Below are 20,872 nucleotides of genomic sequence, written 5' to 3' on the forward strand. Positions count from 1 at the left end.
CAGAAGTTCACCGAAGACCTGGCATGTTAGCTCCTCTAGGGCAGTCTCTGAGCCAGGCATGCCCATGGCGCATCGAGCATATACATGAACATCCTTGAAAGGTGTTACCACCCCGCAGTGTTTCATTGAGTCTTTGGATAATGGTATCTGGTAGAATGCCTTGGTGAGGTCAGTTGCAACAATGTACTTCTATTGGGCTATCATCCTCAGGGTGGAGTCGACGTTTGGCATGAGAGAAGGCAGGGGCTTACTATACCAGCCCACATCTGCAAAGGCAGTGATAAGGCGAAAACCCCCATTTGGGTTTTTTACAAGGAACCATGGGTTGACATACTCCACACACACATCAGCATCCTCAGGCTGCTTAAAGACGCTTATCTGTTCCAGTGTGTCAAACTAGGCCTGGAGCGCCTACAACTGGCCTCTTGAGTACTGGGGAACTCTACCCTTGCACGGTGGTAGTTGAATAGGACCCATATTCACTTTTGCATGGAACGGACCGATGGCGCCATTGTATCCCTTGAAGTGGGGGTCAAATACCTCGTCAAAGTCTTTGTGCAGTAACTGAAATTTGTTCCTTATGTCAGATGGCATAATATTGTCTTGGTCTAGCCTAATTTCTCTGGAGAAGGGTGCAGATCTTGGTGGAGAGATAATGTTAAGCGGGGGGGCATCTCTGAATTGTCGGACTCGGGGACAAAGGTTATGCAAACATGGCATACATGGTCATTTTTTCTCACATACTGAGGTTCATTTGTGAGACTGGGAACACTAATCTTCCCTGATACACTAGCCAACAAGGATGGAGCGGGCCAGCAGGGGGCAGTGTCTACTCCATGTAGTGTCCCCACGTGTGGTTCCACATCCAGTTCACCATCGACATCACGGAGCTCAGTAGGAAGCCCAAGCTCTATATATTCACCAGGCCACACTGTGGTTCTGGACAGCATGCCTGTCCATGGATGTCTGACAGGAGCCATACCGATACATGTCATCCCGGACGCATGGTGTTTCACTGGTCGAATAGAGACATAGTTCTTCTCCATGAAGGGAATGGCAGCCAGGATATCAGAATCCAGATTTTCAACTACAAGGCCCTCAAAATAAATACAGTGTCCATCTCTATTAAACTGTGCACGTGTTTCCCCCACCACTCTTAGGAGAGAAGAGCCATCGGCTTGATGGGCAGATTGTGTGCTGGTAACTCTTGACACCCAGCCTGGTTGCACATAAGGCTCTCATCATGTTGCCTGTGGCACCGCTGTCAATGGTGCGCCTCACGGGGGGTGTGGTCATGGAAAACGTCGAGGTATGGTGACTGCCGGATAAGCATACGCCGCATGAGACTGGGTATGGCCATGGCGTCACCCTCACAGTCATCTGGCTCACTCCTCGTGTCGTCTGGTGCCTCAGCCACCTGTCTGGCTTTAGCAATAAACACTCTATCCTGAGGTGGCAGAAATGGGCACTTGCTTAAGAAGTGGTTGTCGGGTCTCCGCGCCTCCTTGCACAGTGGGCAGGACCTCTTTGTTCTTACCGCAGGGATCTGTTTGGGCCGGGGCAAAACAGACACAGCTGCGCGCATGGCTCTCGCATCATCAGAAGCCCGCAGTTGTTCCAGCAAGGAATCAATTGCCTGGGAAATCTCAGGTTTAATTGAGGCCAATGTGCGTGACCGTAACTCCGTGTCATAACGTTGTTTCACCAGCTTTGGTAGGTCAGAGCGTATGAGGCGGAGCCAGGTGAGCACGATGACATGTTCTACAGTGGGAGTGAGCGCCTCATCTTCAGTCCCAGGAGCGCCTAAATAAGTAATAGCGGAATCTTTGCAAAGTAACTTATCCTCCACAAAGGGCATAAGCCTCTGAAACAGGTCCTCTGGTCTCTCATTTGCCTCCAGTGTAATTGCCGCAAAGTCTATAAAGTGAACACCTGTAGACTGGAATCCATAGTGCAGTCGAATAGTCTACCAAATGTAAGCTACAGACGGGGGATTTCTGACGATTGTGTTGCGTGAGACGACTGGGCAATAATTGGCTATTTGCCCCGGCATTAACGCCAGCATGTTAACTCTTTCCTGTCTGGTACGTCTCAGAGCGACAGGGACTTCGTCACACCGTCGTCGGTGAAACCTGTGAACGCAGACGCTTTAGACTTTTTCTCCCAGTGCACACCCTCAACAAGAAAAGGAGCAAACTCGTTATCTAGCGACAGTGTGTAGAGAAGACTCTGGCGCCAGCTTTCAAAAGAATTCACGGTCTCTATTTTCGTTAGGCGCCACTACTTCGGTGCTCTGTGCACGTTAGCCATGTTAGCGATAGCTTCCCGGTTCGTGTTTAGCCGGACTCCCGCGCTGATAATCTTCACCAAGAGCGTAAATTCGTTAAACGCTGCCACCACGCCGGTATAAGGTGAGGACACTCACGAAGCCACACACACACGATCCGGTAAGTGCATAGATGATTTTACTGAATGATGTCAAGGTAACGAGCGAGAGACATACAAAACCCAAGTAACCCGGAAGTACACAATACATTCCTGGCGCTCAGAAGTGGCATGCCATGCTGTCCTGTCCCTTGGTCTGCTTGACTAAAGTGCTTTAGAAATAAGCCTGAACATTTGCTGGAATACTGAGATTACTGTCATTATGCTGCAATATGCCCTTGTGCGATAACACGCATTTACTGCATGTATTGTATTGTCGCTGCTGGAAGACAAGGGCAAACTTTGTCTTGGCAGGATATTTAGAGGTCATAATGATCATTTTCTGTCCCTTGACAATGATTTGTAGAACTGAGTGCTTTTCTCAATTATTAATGTGACCTCTTCTTGCAATTTGATAAACGCTCTTTTCTTTATGATGCCAATAAATCCAACCAGATAATATAAAAGTTTTTTTTCTTTTTCTGGAGAAAGTCAGTCTCATCCACAAAGTTCTATTACACATTTGGAACAGTTTTGGGCTTGCTGCTATGAAGGTCCTCTATTTTTTGATTTCTTTGCCAAGGCCAAACGAGTTATTTCAACACTGAACAGGAAAGCATGGAGCATTCCAATAACTATTTATGGATACCTTGACACAATATGGGTATTTAGCTTGTTCGTTGGGCTGCAAAATCAGTCTTGAGACATAATATAGTATGTTTTTTTTTCTTTTGGATTTTTCCCCATTTTTCTCCCCATTTGTACTTGGCCAATTACCCCACTCTTCCGAGCCGTCCCGGTCGCTGCTCCACCCCCTCTGCCGATCCCGTGAGGGCTGCAGACTACCACATGCCTCCTCCGATACATGTGGAGTCGCCAGCCGCTTCTTTTCACCTGATAGTGAGGAGTTTCGCCAGGGGGACGTAGCGCGTGGGAGGATCACGCCCGCCCCCCGAACAGGCGCCCCGACTGACCAGAGGAGGCGCTAGTGCAGCGACCAAGACACATACCCACATCCGGCTTCCCACCCGCTGACACGGCCAATTGTGTCTATAGGGACGCCCGACCAAGCCGGAGGTAACACGGGATTCGAACCGGCAATCCCCGTGTTGGTAGATAACGGGATAGACCGCTACGCCACCTGGACGCCAGGACATAATAAAGTATCTTTATTCTAGTTTCCAGCATAAACACTAGAATCAGGTGTTTCATCCATAAAACAAAGCGCTCCTGATGACATTCATCCACTCAGAAACCACGATGGCCACCCAGGGCGGATTGGTGCACTACGTGGAGTTAATTTCACTATATATCTGCCTTTCAGTCTGACTCAAGCATGCATTGGGCATACAAGAAAAAGCTGCGCTGCGTGATGGCGGATGGTAGGGAATAGGAGTAGCCAAGTGTCTGAGCTTCGAGAAGCACGTACAGTGGCCAAACTGAAATAATTTGCTGGCATGCCATCAGTGAAAACAGCAAGCAGTAAATAAGTAAACTCAGTGATGATAGAGCGGGCAAGCCGTCCTCCGAGTGTGAACTCAAAATCATCTTAACAGCTAAAAATGGATCCTCAGTTGTCTATGGAAAAAAATGGTTCAGTTACAAAACAGATGACATTGCAGAAATGCACTGCAGACCTATGTGTTAGAAATGTTTTTATGATGAAACATCATAAAAAATATCCTCAACAGCATCTTGTCCTTGTCGTGCATGCAAACGTGCTGCACAAAATTGTGTTGGGAGAAGGCTACAGCGAGTCTCCCTAATGTTGGTCCCAAATTCACTGAGACTGATAATCTTGCTAAACAGCAATCGCAGCGTTACTGTGTGAATGCTTGGAATTTTAATTTAAACAATAATCGTGCAGCCCTACGCACACACACACACACACACACACACATACACACACATACTCACACACTCGTTTCACTATCCTTATGAGGACCCTTCATTGACTACATTCATTTCCTAGCCCTTAACCCTAACCTTAACCACGCAAACTACACGCCTAACCCTTACCCTAACCTTAACCTAACCCTAATTCTAACCTTAACCCTAAAACCAAGTCCTAACCCTAAAATAGACCCTTTTCCCTGTGAGGACCTCTAAAAGGGCCACACAAGGTAGGTGGTTTCTGGTTTTGCTATCCTAATGAGGACATTTGGTCCACACTAGGATAGTTAAACATGTACACACACACACACACACACACACACACTCACACACACACACACTCACACACACACACACACACACACACACACACACACACACACACACACACATTTTTCATGGAGAGTTCAATACTGAGGGTGAACCGAGGATTTATTGAATCTGGAAATAATGGATGTATATTTGCTGGTCTAAACTGCAAATCATTTCAACTAGAGTGGGACCGGATGAAGAAGTGCTAAGAGCAAGCACTAGAAATTTCAATTTATACATGATCTGTGAGGATTTCTGTGAAGAAACAAGCAAAAAGGCCGAGTCCTTTGTCCATCTGAGCTTTATAAGCGCTTACTGTGTTCTGACACTGGTGATCAGAGAGCTCGTGCACGGGGCGTCAGCAAAATGCTCGGCTCAGCTGGGCTCCCTTGGATCTCCAGCACAGAAGAAGATCAGCAGCAGAAGATGCTGGATGTTGGTCACATGTCCTCATTCCAGGGCTCCTGGCTCTCTCTACATCTTCAGAGTTGCCCAACACAAGTGGTATTTTTACTCATTCTCTTTTAAATGTGTCATACTGTAGTTACATTATGCAAATGTAATTCAGCACACTGGTTTTTCAGTTGCTCACACAACGGTCAAGCGAGTGGTTGCGGCAGATGACGAAAATAAGATTATTCCCCTTTTTTATGATAGTATCTAACCGTGATCCTGCTCTCAAACTTGCGTCTAAATACCCACATCGAGTGGGCTGTCACTGACACTGTGTGACAGCGTGTGACGTAGTCATTAGGAAAACCAAAACCCTGAAATCTGGATAAATCTATGATCAAACCTTTCCAGCTTGGTTTTCAAGTTACTGATTGTGAATGGAGAGTGGATGGTTGCCATAGCAATGGCCAATATGCTAAGTGACACAACTCAGTAAGTGCCTGAATGACATTTGGTTGTCTACCCCCCCCCACACACACACACACCCCAAATGGCCCCTCAAAAACAATGAATCTCATCATTCCCATTTTCACACATTCTGAAGGGCTTCAAAAACATCAAATTAAGAACAATTGTACTTGTATTGTAAATGCTACGTCATCACTTCTAAGGAACATTTTACATATAAAAAACAATCAAACGCTCATTTCTGATATCTTCGCTATGCAGTTTTACTAAGTGCATTTTTAATGAGTCTCCATCAGATCAGTAAAAATCTCTGTGCAGTTGCTTTGCTTTGCACTGCCAGTGTAAAATTCTCTACAGTTTTTTTGATAATGCATAAAAATGCTGGTATGCTAGTCAAGTGAACCAGGAGGTTATTCATTAGTTATTCTGTAAAGTTCAGTTATGCTTAGAATCTAATTTTAGGATAGGTGGGAGATCAGGAGGCTGTATATACACTCACTGGCCACTTTATTAGGTACACCATGCTAGTACCGGGTTGGACCCCCTTTTGCCTTCAGAACTGGCTTAGTCCTTCATGGCATAGATTCAACAAGGCACTGGAAACATTCCTCAGAGAGTTTGGTCCATATTGACATGATAGCATCACGCAGTTGCTGCAGATTTGTCGGCTGCACATCCACGATGCGAATCTCCCGGTCCACCACATCCCAAAGGTGCTCTATTGGATTGAGATCTGGTGACTGTGGAGGCCATTTGAGTACAGTGAACTCATTGTCATGTTCAAGAAACCAGTCTGAGATGATTCGAGCTTTATGACATCGCGCGTTATCCTGCTGGAAGTAGCCATCAGAAGATGGGAACACTGTGGTCATAAAGGGATGGACATGGTCAGCAACAATACTCAGGTAGGCTGTGGCGTTGACACGATGCTCAATTGGTACTAAGGGGCCCAAAGTGTGCCAAGAAAATATCCCCCACACCATTACACCACCACCACCAGCCTGAACCGTTGATACAAGGCAGGATGGATCCATGCTTTCATGTTGTTGACGCCAAATTCTGACCCTACCATCCGAATGTCGCAGCAGAAATCGAGACTCATCAGACCAGGCAAAGTTTTTCCAATCTTCTATTGTCCAATTTTGGTGAGCCTGTGCGAATTGTAGCCTCAGTTTCCTGTTCTTAGCTGACAGGAGTGGCACCCGGTGTGGTCTTCTGCTGCTGTAGCCCATCTGCCTAAAGGTTCGACGTGTTGTGCGTTCAGAGATGCTCTTCTGCATACCTCGGTTGTAATGAGTGGTTATTTGAGTTACTGTTGCCTTTCTATCAGCTCGAACCAGTCTGGCCATTCTCCTCTGACCTCTGGCATCAACAAGGCACTTTCGCCCACAGAACTGCCGCTCACTGGATATTTTCTCTTTTTCGGACCATTCTCTGTAAACCCTAGAGATGGTTGTGCGTGAAAATCCCAGTAGATCAGCAGTTTCTGAAATACTCAGACCAGCCCGTCTGGCACCAACAACCATGCCACGTTCAAAGTCACTTAAATCACCTTTCTTCCCCATTCTGATGCTCGGTTTGAACTGCAGCAGATCGTCTTGACCATGTCTACATGCCTAAATGCATTGAGTTGCTGCCATGTGATTGGCTGATTAGAAATTTGCGTTAACGAGCAGTTGGACGGGTGTGCCTAATAAAGTGGCCGGTGAGTGCATATTGTTTCTCTCTCATAGCTGGTGGGTCTATGTAATAGCTAGATTGTGTGCCAAAGGAGACCTTGTGAGGCTGTTAGGTCTGGCAAATCTTTGCATATTATATGCAAACTGCATTAACAAACTGTGTATTGAAAACTTTATTAATACAAAACAAAAAAAGACAAAACAATAGAAACAACCGTACTTCGTGGGGGTTTAAGACGAGACATCGGGGCTTGCGAGTTCTTGGAAACATGCATTTAGCATATGCTTTCTCAGTAGTCGTGACCTGCCCGTTATTTTAACGATCCAAAATTTCCATTTCCATTAAGTGGCTTAATCGCTACATAGAGATAAAACCCTCAGACTAGGATGTGTAGAGAGGCACATATGCCATCGTTTTAGACAGAGATTGTGGGGTAAATCTCGTTGTCTGTCAAGACTGAGCTTCACGCTACCTTTTCCTTGGGAAAATGGAATCCGTGTCCCACAAATTCCCCCTGGGAATGTTGTTCACAGATGTCATTTCCATCCTTCTTGACGCATTTCCAGTGAAGCTGCAAATCAGTTTGACGTCACAGTGTCAGGGGAGTTTGGGCCCTGTTTAAATTGCCAAAACAACCGTTAAACTGACACCCAACGAAAAATGGAGCCGCGGATAAACATGGTCTCCACATGTAATCTCTGAGGGAGACAAACCCTGCTGGTGTTTTTGCTTCTTGTGAAGTATGCAGAAAACTATAAACATGTGTAGACAACATGCAAATATCGACACGCATACACAAATGTGTGTTTGTGCGAGTTGAGACACATGGATACGCATCTACACACCCGATGCAAATGCACTGGCACACAACAGTGTGTGCATACAGGCACAGACAAACACACAGACACACCTCTCTATAAGATGGTGAGCTGAGAATGCTGCAGTGTACCACAACTGTGCTGACTAATGAAAGTGGAAAGAAAGGGTTTTAAAGAAGAAAAAAAGAGAGAGAGCGGGGAGGGAGGGGGGGTAACAGATCAAAGAAGGGAAAACCAAGGGGAATTATGGTGGCGAGATGAAGATTGGGGTGCTGTGAAAAAATGGACAGAGAGACTATAGAGAGGGAGAGAGAGAGAGAGAGAGAGAGAGAGAGATTTGTGGGGAAGGCTCATTAAAGCGGTGGCTGGCAGCATGTGCCATCATCTGCGACCTGCCCGTTAGTTAGTAATGATACTCAGGTTAATGAGCGAGCATGAGGGATTAGAAAACACTAAGTGGAAGAAGGACCACAGGATAGTAAAGGCAGGTGCCATGTGCAAAAAATGGGATTACGTTAAATTCCCTTCAATTGATCCCTCTTTTTTCTATTGCAGTTTTCATACGGTATGATCGAATGAAAGAAGCGGGGCTCGTCTGGTCAAATTTTAATCCAAAATATGCATCATCAAATTTTCATCCCTTTACCTGCAAAATGATTGCTGGCATGAATGAAAAATGTACTAGGCATATTATTAACTATCATTTACAAGCTGTCACAAGATTAAAAAAAAAAGATTATACAGATATATTTGCAAACTACATCTTTGTTTATGATTACAAACATGCAGTCATACATATGTGGAACTATTTTATGTGCAAATCGTTCATCTAAAACCTAACAGATTGTTGGCATGACTGTAAAATGGAGCACATGTAGCTGCTCTGTCAGTATCACACCTCAGTGGTGGCGATGCCCACGAGCAGAGGCTGTGATGGTGGAGCTTTGGCCAGACACAGATGCAAAAAGGGAACTGATAAAGGGGACAGCAATGCCTGCTGATGAGAAAACAAGAGGAGAAGAAGAAGGAAAAAAAATAAAGGCAATGCCTCGGGTGTTGCCACTGGCAACTGGAGCTGGCCATATGCTGTATAGACTTATTGTGCTGCTGCATCCTCTGTTAGTGACAGAACTCCAAAGACCGCTGAACAATAACTAGCAGACCCCCAATACAATCTATGCAAGCAGCTCACAGTGGGGGGGGGGGGGAGCTGGTGCCAGCCCTGTTCCCGCCTGCACCTCATTCCCTTTTTAAATGGCCTGAAATGAAAACTAAATTGAGCGAAGAGAATGGCGGCATTTAAGTCAACCTGATTAACAGGAGCAATGGATCATTAAAAACTGAAGTATGGCACGGTGCAATCTAAATTGGGGAATACAGTGATGGTCGTGAGGGTTTTTCTTCACCTGTCTACATCATGTCTTTACCACTGATTGCTAAATAATTGCAAGATAAATGTATACTCATATGCCGTGTCTGTGGTAGATTTCTTACATGCAAGTCAAAACTGTGCTACTTTCCACTGCAGTTGGATCAGTCGAGGGTACAAAACATCCCCCTAGAAAGAAAGACCGCCCATTTCAATGTGTAATCCAATCCATCAAGGTCAACTCAACAGTCTGTATTTTGTGCCAAAAACTGACCTGTCCTTTGAGGCTGCAACTTTACCAACTAAATATGCCAAAAAAAGTGAATTATACTTGGTTTTTTTTTTTAAAATTTGCATTAATAGTGTGTCATTTCTTTATTTCATGTTCTGAGGAACATTATATGGCTTAATGGTTGACTGATTTGCAGGATATTTGATATGATGACTCTGCTATATAAAATTAAAAAAAATATAACAACTTCCGTTGTTCATTAAGATGTTTTCTAGATCCAACTATCAAAGTGGGTGATCATTCAAGACCTAAAAATAAGCATTTTTTTTTGTTTTACTTTGGAAAGGAATGAAATAATTTGGATAACTAATGTTAGTTGAGCATGCCCACTTAGTCATTTTCCAGTATTCGGCACGATATCTTGAGGAATGCAGTATGTTGCAGACACCAAACAGCCCTCTGACTCCAGCTAGCCTAACATAGTCGTTCACCTCATAACCTCAACCAAGTGAAAAAGAAACAGAGACCAGCAAAAATCTGGCTAGGAGGACTGAACTCAGTACATGAGAAGCTCTTCATAGGAGTGGAGGCCTCATCATACAAGCTGAGCTGCCACCTTGTTAGTGGGAGAGGTGTTTGCCACAGATGCTTATCATAATAATTCATAATTTCTCTGGAGATCAATGAGCTTTCAACATTTTACTGCAATTAAAAACCATCTCCGTCCCCTCTGGGAGCCAAGCGCTCCACTTGTGTGTATGTCTTCACAAGAAATTGACCCCATGTCACCACAAAAGCTTCTCCCCTTGCCTTCTCTCTCCACCTGGCCGTCGCCCATGCTCACCTGTATTTCATACTGCTATGGCGCCCAATGGCCTCCTTCATGTGTGCATGGCCCTGTGGGGTCGGGCGGGAGCCTGGCGCCTCCCTGGTCTTGGATGAGCCTTGGGAGATGTAGTTGCCATTATTCCCTTGTCCGCCCCCTACACCTCCGCTGCCTCCTCCTGGAGGTGGCGCGGTGCGAAGGCCGCAAAGGCGATCCTCGCTGCGACTTTTCAGGTTGTGCTCAGTGCAGGCGAAGGACACCTGCATTGTGACCCCCGTTTACAGTGTCTCTCAGGGAAATCGGATTAAGATTTGCGCAAGCGGTGAATGTCTGCAAAGTTGCTGGTACAACTTTTCAGTTGTTGTTGAAACACTGTGTCACTTTGTATAATGCAATGGCGCCCAGACCATGTGCTCCAAGCAGGGAAGGGTAGTGGGTTTGGGCAAGAGTTGGGGTTATTGGGCAAGAAGAATCCAGGCGGGTAACCTGACACACACACACACACACACACACACACACACACACACACACACACACACACACACACACACACACACACACACACACACACGCACACACACACACGGAGTCACCGTCTGGTCTGTCTCCCGTCTGGTGATGCAACCCTGGCAAAGACTTGCTGAGTTTTCACACTTGGAAGGGGCATCAAGGGCTGTCCTTCAGGAAGCATCAGGGGGCTTGTAGGCTTGCAGTAGGTCCTCAGATGGATGCTGGAAGGAGTGGTGCGGTTACTGTGTGGCGGCTCCAACAATGCCCTCTCAGGTGCGGGAGTGTGAAGCCGGTTGATTGGCCCTCTATCACATACGTGTGTGATGCACAGGCATGTGCCCTATGCTGGATGGCGAGGCGCTTGCCAGCTCGCTGTGTCCCCCTCAGCCGAGGCTACTTCCCTCTGCCCCGGAGTGTGCCGCAGAAATGACACAACCACAGCCGCGGGCATTCTCACACCTCGCGTCGAAGCGCATATCTGTCGCGAGCGTATCGGAAATTTAAAAATAAAACCAAAAACAAGAAAACACAACCACAACAAGAACGAAAATGAAAATGAAAATTGGGTGATCTGCGATTCTCTCTCTCTCTCTCTCTATGTCTCTCTTTTTTTTCTTACATAATCAACATGATCGATCTGCCATTATTCAGCTCGCTGTGACGCCGATTCGCGCAGTCTAAATCCATCGATAGGTCCGCCCGTGCCCACACAGCGTCCAGTCAGATTACGTGTCCAGGGGCGAGCGGGCGCTGCTACCTTCACTTGATGCGGTGCGTGGCATGTCGCCGAGCCACTGTGCTGTCTCGTTGGAGACACCTTAAAAAAAATACCAAAACCAAACCTCACGTCACGCTGATGGTGGTCATTTTAAAAAAAAATGCCGGCATGCTGCTGGCCAAGGATGCAGCTGCGATAGACGCGTCAAAGATAGAGAAATAAATAAATAAATAAATAAAACCTCTTCTTGGATAGGCTGTCCTTCAACGGAGCATCGTCAAGTTGACAGTTTATAATCCCGTACCAGCTTTCCCCCGCAGGGGCACAGGTCCGAAAATGTTCACGGCACGCGCAAAGTGGGGGGGGGGGTTTGCATAGCTCTCGCTCGCGCTCTCTCTCTCTCTCTCTCTCTCTCTCTCTCTCTCTCTCTCTCTCTCTCTCTCTCTCTCTCTCTCTCTCTCTCTCTCTCTCTCTCTCTCTCTCTCTGACGGGTGGGATCGCCACATTTTCCGTCACAGGGGGTACACATGTACAGACAGACCACGCGCACATGCGGAGAGGTAACAGTGAAATATTATCTGACTGGTTTCGAAAATGTCACTCAAAAAAAAAACAACCAAAACAACACACACAACCACACAACCACGCATGGATGGACAAAGGGCCCTGCAGCAAACGGGCTGCAGTGAGGAGTAAATGCTCGCCCTAGTCTTCAGAAATAGCTCGCGTGGACTCGGTTAATACTGGACCCTCTCTCCGCTGCGTGCACATGCCGTGTTATAGCGTAATGCATCGTGTGGAATTAAAGGAGGCTTACTGGGTCGGGTCACTTTGTCAGGGAGATTGGCCCTTATGCACGTGGGCAGGCCGCATAGTTGCAAATGCGGTATTTGAGCTTTGGAGAAGTGGCTGCAAACAAACCTGACGCGTTGGGTCGATGTGTCCTGGTACCGTGTTCTAGACAAGCTCTAGAACCGGTGTTGGATAAAGCCAACTTTTACCGAGCGGGCAGGCAAACCTTTCTCTTCATCGCAGCTAATAAATCACATCACAGCACATGAAAAGTTAACTGTCAGTTTAGTCGCCGGGCTACTTTAATTGCTCGCACAAGGGTCAGTTTACAGTGCTAATTATCTGTCCTGTGAAGAGGGGCTGTGATCCAACACGTCTTTGTCCCTTCCTTCATCACCTCTGTCAGCTGTCCCTTTGTTTCACACTGCAACATGCAGTCTGACTGGCAACACTTGGGTTACCATCCCTTACTTCTCTCTCTCTCTCTCTCTCTCTCTCTCTCTCTCTCTCTCTCTCTCTCTCTCTCTCTCTCTCACACACACACACACACACACACACACACACACACTTATATCTTATAATGCCGTTATAATGCTGTTATCCTATTTCCATGCTGTAAATTGTGTTTTATTCTGTACACACAACATCCATTGCACGTTGTCCATCTTGGAAGAGAGAGCCCTCCTCTGTTGCTCTCCCGGAGGTGTCTTCCTGTTTTTTCTCCCCGTTAAAGGTTTTTTATTTTTTTTGTTTTTTTCAGGGAGTTGTTCCTTATCTGATGCGAGGGTCTAAGGGCAGGATGTTGTATTGTAAAGCCCCCTGAGGCAAATTTGTAATTTCTGATATGGGCTATATGACTAAAATGGACTTGACTTGACTTGACTTGACACACACACACACACACACACATCACCCTATACTTGTGGGGACCCCTCAATGACTACATTAATTCCCTAGCCCTTAACCCTAACCTTAACCATCATACCTACATGCCTAACCTTAATCCTTACCCTAACCTTAACCTTAATCCTTACCTTAACCTTAACCTAATCCTAATTCTAACCTTAACCTTAACCCTAAACCCAAATCCTAACCCTAAAATGGACCATTTTCCTCATGGGCACCCATAAAATGTCCCCCACAAGGTAGGTGGTTTCAAAATTTTCCATCCTGTTGGGGACCAAATGTCCCCAACAGGATGGAAAAACCTGGTATACACACACACACACACACACACACACACACACACACACACACACACACACACACACACACACACACACACAGAGGATTACATAACAACATACGCACACACTTTCGCTTCTTTTTGGGTTTGGCAAAATCCCATTGCCAACGGCTCGAGACAATGATGTTCCCCCATGCAAACGGCATAGCAGTCAGCAGCCCATGAAAGGCAGCACATAGGCAATCAGCCATCGAGAAGGGGGATTCAATACAATCTGAAGTGGGCTGCAGCAGCTGTTGAGTCAGAAAAAATAGTTGAGTGCTACCCCACTGTGACATTTACCAAAGCACCGAGTCAGATGTAACAATCCCTTGTCCTTTTAAAGTGGGATGGACGCCCACACTGGAACCTCATTTGGATGCGAGAGAGAAACGCGATGGGTGAATTATTGGGGCTTTCAAGTGGTTCACCTTTTGTGAACCAACATCACGCAATAATGACACTGCATCTGGTCTTGAGCGTATACTTACAGTGTCCCACCATATCCCACCTCGCCATTTCCCCCCTCCGCATCTACCTGAAATTAGCCTGCTCACTTCTTCAGAAACCGAACTGCAGTAGGAATTGTACAGGTTAAGGTGACGGCTGACCCTGGTATGGTCCAAATGCAAACGGATAAAACTTTAATCAAAGTTAAATACCTCCATTTTGACTTTTGGTTTGTTCATATAACAAAATGAGAGACATGCTTGTACAAGTAATTTGTTGCTCGGCTTCACACCAGAGGACAGTGGTACCACTGGTGCAGAACCCAAAACAGAGACATTCATGAGCACTGATAAGAGAGAACAAAGGACATTTGAAAAGTAAGCACATTATTGTGGGTTATGCTCTTACTCCGGTTATGGTTGTTATGGGGCTATGTTAAACCCCCACTAACATGAATTTGTGGAGATTGTTGGCAATTGTGGTCTAAGACCAGTGCTTTCAGAACAGTCACTTGGTTAATTTCTTCTTTTTCTTCTGTGTTCTGCAACTGAAATGCTCCAAAATACATGCAAATCATGTTCGTAGTGCAGACCTTTGCTGCCTGTTTTCCAACAGAAATTCAGGCATACAAAATACATGTGCACCTGATCAGTGGTGAAAGAACTACTCAGATCTTTTACTTAAGTAAAAGTAGAAATACCAGAGTGTAGAAATACTTTGTCACAAATAAAAGTCTAACATTCAAAATTGGACTTGAGAAGAAAAGAAGAAAGAAGAAAGCCATTTTATTTTGTCATTGTACAGGTCACAATGAAATGTGTTCCCTGCATGTAACCCATCCCATTGTATAGGAGCAGTGGGCAGCTGCAGGCACCCAGGGACCAACTCCAGTTCTTCTTTCCATTGCCTTGCTCAGGGGCACAGACAGGAGTATTAACCCTAACATGCATGTCTTTTTGATGGTGAGAGGAAACCGGAGCACCCGGAGGAAACCCACGCATACACAGGGAGAACATGCAAACTCCACACAGAAAAGACCTGGGACGGCCTGGGGTTTTAACCCAGGACCTTCTTGCTGCGAGGCAACAGCGCTAACCACTGGGCCACTGTGCCACCTTTTTCTTTTTTTTTAATTCAAGGAGAAAGACACTTTATTTTGTCATTCTACAGGTTACAATGAAATTTGAATAAAATAGTACAAGTGCAATTACGAAAGTATTAGGATCAAAATATACTTAAAGCACCAAAAGTACTCATTGTGCAGAATGGCCGATTTCAGAATAATAAATGTTACTTAATTGTATTATAAGTATTGATGCACTAATGTGTAGTTAATGAATTAAATTTGCAGCTGGTAAAGGGAGGGCTTATTTTAACTACTTTGTGGGCAGTTTGCCCCCCTCATCCCAGCTTAATATAGTTTTATTTTATCTCAATCTATAATATTACATCATCATTTATTTGTTGATTATATTTTATATTGTTATTCCCAATCTGCCAATTATCAAATAAATGTAGTGGAGTAAAAAGTACAACATTTGCCTCCCAAATGTAGTGGAGTAGAAGTACAAAGTTGCAGAAAATGGAAATACTCAAGTAAAGTATAAGTACCTCAGAATTGTACTTAAGTGCAGTACTTGAGTAAATATACTTAGTTACTTTCCACTACCTGATTGGTAGGAGAATACAAAGTTGGTAGCGCCTTTCCTGGTGTCAATATAACGTCACCCTTCTTACCACATCCAACCAAGGCAAAAAGAACTTGCCTCAACTCTCTGTAACACAACAGCTGCTCTTCTCCTTCATCAACTGGATTGTGTCCAGTAACCAGATGTTTTGTTCTTCTCTGCCATTTAACTTGCCACCCGTGCTCCTGACAAAACCAACTGCTAGTAGCGCCTGTATGCCTCTATAAATGGGACATCTCTTCACGCAAAGTGAAAAGCTCACCACACATTTTCTCCTTCTTATCTCAAAAACCTTTTACTGAGAATATATACAGAATCTCAAAGTTCCATAGTTTTGTGTGTGTTTAGCTAAAGGGAAATCTCTCGGCTCACGGTAAACTGAACATTATAAAGATGGACCTGTTTACATGACACTGATCAAGTTTGATAACTAGCTATAATCGAACTGACATTCTGATCAAGGCATTAGGGCATGCAGTTTATCAGATTAAGATCTGTTTTCAGCTGATGTTGTCTTTTACTTTGTTACTTTGAGACACAAACTCTTATTGGCTTTTACTTGGTATATAAAATAAATAAATAATGGCTTTGGGTAAAAAGCCAGTGGCTAAATCCCTATTGGTCATTTTGGAATTTACAGGTAGAAGTAAAAGTCAAGTCAAGTCAATTCTATTTGTACAGCCCAATATCACAAATTACAAATTTGTCTCAGTGGGCTTTACAGCAACACAACATCCTGTCCTTAGACCCTCTTATCGGATAAGGAACAACTCCCTAAAGAGCACCTCATTTAGAGGGCTATATCTAAATCTATTTTATTGGACAGTTAATCTTTATAAGATGTGATAGCTATAGCAAGGACATGAGATGCTAACAGTTTGCTTCAATGTGCTAAGTGTATCTGTGTAGATATGTTCATAAAATGCTCTCTGTACATGTGCACCTATATGACATGCACGTGTTCTTTAGAAACACACCCAGGGGCCTGCAGTGGATTTTCCATGAAACTTATTGTAACTCCTTTGGACTTCTTGTTTCATGGTGTCTGTGGTATAATCTGGCTCCATTTTAAATTCTATTTTGAAAACTTAGCAAGTACTCCAACATCTGGAAACCTTTAGATTAGTAATTCATAAAAAAGGAAAGACATGATTCACCCAGCATAACATGCAAGTAACTTTTTATCTTTTCTAATTTAAATAATGAATCCTTGTATCATAATATGAAATTATGCTTTCAGTCCATTGAAAACAGTTTGTCACTATCCATCTACTACTACTACTACTACTACTACTACTACTACTACTACTACTTTCGGCTGCTCCCGTTAGGGGTCGCCACAGCAGATCATCCGTTTCCATTTCTTGCTGTCTTCTACGTCTTCCTCTGTGACACCAGCCACCTGCATGTCTTCCCTCACCACATCCATAAACCTCCTCTTTGGCCTTCCTCTTTTCCTCTTCCCTGGCAGCTCCATATTCAGTATCCTTCTCCCAATATACCCAGCATCTCTCCTCCACACATGTCAAAATCTTGCCTCTCTTGCTTTGTCTCCAAACCGTCTAACTTGAGTGATCCCTCTAATATACTCATTCCTAATCCTGTCCTTCTTCATCACTCCCAGTGAAAATCTTAGCATCTTCAACTCTGCCACCTCCAGCTCCACCTCCTGTCTTTTTGTCAGCGCCACCATCTCCAAACCATATAACATAGCTGGTGTCACAACCATCTTGTAAACCTTCCCTTTAACTCCTGCTGGTACCCTTCTGTAGCAAATCACTTCTGACACTCTTCCCCACCCACTCCACCCTGCCTGCACTCCCTTCTTCACCTCTCTTTTGCACTCCCCATTACTTTGGACAGTTGACCTCAAGTATTTAAGCTCATATGCCTTCGTCACCTCCACCCCTTGCATCCTGGCCATTCCACTGTCCTCCCTCTCATTCATGCATAGGTATTCCATCTTGCTCCTACTGACTTTCATTCCTCTTCTCTCCTATCTATGAGTTTATAAATGAGTCCAAGAAAAAGGAGCTAAATCATAGTGGGAAACCGTTTTTTCTCAAGTAAACTGAAATACGTGGAACCAGATTTGTTTCAAATTTTAATAAATTCAAAGACACAACAAAATAAACGGAGAGAACGTAGTTAACGCTTGTCTTGCAAACAAATGCGAAGAAAATAATTCCGCAATATACGCCACTACAAATATCTTTACATTGTATTTGAAAAACAAACAACCAAACAAACCGACATGTGGATCGGCTCACATTTATTTAAGACTTTGTGAGACAAGTTGAGCAGTGAGCTCAACTCCAGTTCAAGTCAGTTCCCTTCAGCACTGGCCTGAGTCCAGACCTTTGAATCCGCACACTTCACCGAGTTGACTGATTCTTCTTGTCTGGTATCATGACATGAAACAGCGGTTTCTCGGTTGTAAAAGCGATTATCCAATGAGCACCGGGGGGGGGGGAAGAGAGAGAGAGAGAGAGAGAGAGAGAGAGAGAGAGAGAGAGAGAGAGAGAGAGAGAGAGAGAGAGAGAGAGAGAGAGAGAGAGAGAGAGAGAGAGAGAGAGAGAGAGAGAGAGAGAGAGAGAGAGAGAGAGAGAGAGAGAGAGAGAGAGAGAGAGAGAGAGAGAGAGAGAGAGAGAGAGAAAGAGAGAGAGAGAGACTAACTAACGATTAGCCAATCAGTGATGCGGGGGGGGGGCTAACCATCAGCCAATCGGCACCACGAGCGGGAGTAACGCCGTTGTCAAACTGTTGTCAAGCTACATAGACAGCTTCATCTCATCTCATCTCGTCATCAGCTGCTTCTCCGGGGTCGAGTCGCAATGGCAGCAAGCTATGAAGGGCACTCCATACGTCCCTCTCCACAATAACGCCCTCCAGCTCCTCCTGGGGGATCCCAAGGCGTTCCCAAGCCAGATTGGACTTGTAGTACCTCCAGTGAGTTCTGGGTCTACCCCGGGGTCTCCTCCCAGTTGGACGTGCCCGGAAAACCCTCCAAAGGATGGCTGATTAGGAAGGCATCCTAATCAGATGCCACCTCAACTGGCTCCTTTCGACGCGAAGGAGCAGCGCCTCTACTCCGAGCTCCCTCCGGATGTCTGTACGGAGGAAACTCATTTCAGCCCTTTGTATCCGCGATCTCACCCTTTCGGTCACTACTCAAAGCTCACGACCATCGGTGAGGGTTGGAACGAAGATTGACTGGTAAACTGAGAGCTTTGCCCTCCGGCTCAGCTCCCTCTTCACCACAACGGCCCGGTACAACGTCCGCATTACTACTGCTGATGCTGCACCAATGCGCCTGTCAATCTCCCGCTCCACACTACCCTCACTCGTGAAGAAGATCCCGAGATACTTGAACTCCTTCACTTGAGGAAACAACTCATCCCCAACCCGGAGGGAGCAATCCACCTTTTTCCAGTAGAGAACCATGGCCTCAGACTTGTTGGTGCTGACTCTCATCCTGGCCATTTCACACTCAGCTGCAAACCGCTCCAGTGCGCACTGGAGGTCGCGTTCTGATGAGGCCAACAAAACCACATCTGCGAAGAGCAGAGATGCAATTCTGAGGTTTCCAAAACGGATACACTCTTCACCTTGAGATCCTCTCCATGAATATCACAAACAGAATCGGAGACAAGGGACAACCTTGGCGGAGTCCAACACCCACCGAAAACGTGTTTGACTTTGTGCCGAGAATACGGGCACAGCTCTCACTTTGGTTTTACAAGGACCGGATGGCTTGTAGCAACTGCCCGGTACCCCATACTCCCGCAGTACCCCCCACAAAGTGCCCCGGGGTACACGGTCGTAAGCCTTCTCTGTGTCCACAAAACGCATGTAGACTTGCTGGTCAAACTCCCATGCCTCCCTCACCACTTCCGCAAGGGTAAAGGGTTGGTCCGTTGTTCCATGGCCAGGACGGAATCCGCATTGTTCCTCCTCCTGGATCCGAGGTTCGACAGTTGGTCGGAGCCTGCTTTCCAGCACCCTAGAATAGACTTTCCCCAGGGAGGCTGAGCAGTGGGAGCCTCCGTGGGAAAGTCTAGGGTGCTGGAAGCCTATTCTAGGGTGCTGGAAAGGAGTCTCCGTACCAATTGGAGGGATGCTGGAAGAATAGACTTCCAGCATCCTAGACTCTAGGGCAGTGTTTCTCAACCGGGGGTCCGCGGACCCCTAGTGGTCCGTGGTGTAATTGCAAGGGGTCCGTGAAAATAAAAATCTTTTAAAAAAAAAGATCCTATGACATTTATAGAAATAGGATTATTTTACTCAAATGTGACTGAGACCTTTATCTACCTAAACTATAAAGGGTAACAGGACTTTTTTCTCTAATTACATCTGTTTCACAAGTGTAATTTATTGTATTTTAATAAGAGATCTCGCTCCCGTTTGCATTGTTAAAAGTTACTGCATAAACATTTTGTTGTTACATACATCTGAAAGTTACTGAATACATATTCTGTTTTGTTACATATATCTGAAAGTTACTGCATAAGAATTCTGTTTTGTTAACTATATCTAAGTTACAACTGAAAGCTCTTATTTTTGCCCCAAAGAGTGAATAAATGCTATAATGCAATTTAAAATGCAGTTTCTACTGTTTCTATCAAATTGCAACCCCCCTCCCCCAAGATCAGGTGGAGGGGTCCTCAGGGTAGATAAAAAATACGCAGGGGGTCCAGGACCCCAAAAAGGTTGAGAACCACAGCTCTAGGGTACTGGAAGTTTATCCTAGGGTGCTGGAAAGGAGTCTACGACCAAATTGATACCCCGATAATTGGAGCACACCCTCCGCCCCCTCCCCTTTTTACGTCTATGTTCCCCCCTAAAAAAACAGGGTAACATAGACGGCTTGTCTTCTCAAAATCGCCCGACGTCTTTGTTTATGGTTCGCCCCGCTCCACTCGTAAAACCCCGGCAAAACCAGTAAATTGGCATGGCCACGCATCAGCGTCGACTTAAAATGACGTCAGAGTCAGGCGGAGACTTTGGTCTCTACTGATTGGTTAGGGAAAATCGAACCCCCCTCCCCCCCACGGAAATCGGTTAGAGTGGAGGA

At 45.4% G+C, this 20,872-nt stretch overlaps 1 protein-coding gene across 2 annotated transcripts in view; it reads right to left on the minus strand.

Moving 5' to 3' along the window:
• LOC130116925 (voltage-gated potassium channel subunit beta-3) overlaps positions 1-10,681 on the minus strand; it is a 30,662-nt gene extending 19,981 nt beyond the window's left edge. For both annotated transcript variants that reach the window (XM_056285030.1, XM_056285029.1), the window contains exon 1: positions 10,434-10,681. In XM_056285030.1, the coding sequence (XP_056141005.1) occupies positions 10,434-10,681 (248 nt within the window). The remainder of the gene's footprint in view (positions 1-10,433) is intronic.
• Positions 10,682-20,872: the final 10,191 nt, after the last annotated feature.

This window comes from Lampris incognitus, chromosome 8, assembly GCF_029633865.1.
Source record: "Lampris incognitus isolate fLamInc1 chromosome 8, fLamInc1.hap2, whole genome shotgun sequence".
NCBI lineage: Eukaryota > Metazoa > Chordata > Actinopteri > Lampriformes > Lampridae > Lampris > Lampris incognitus.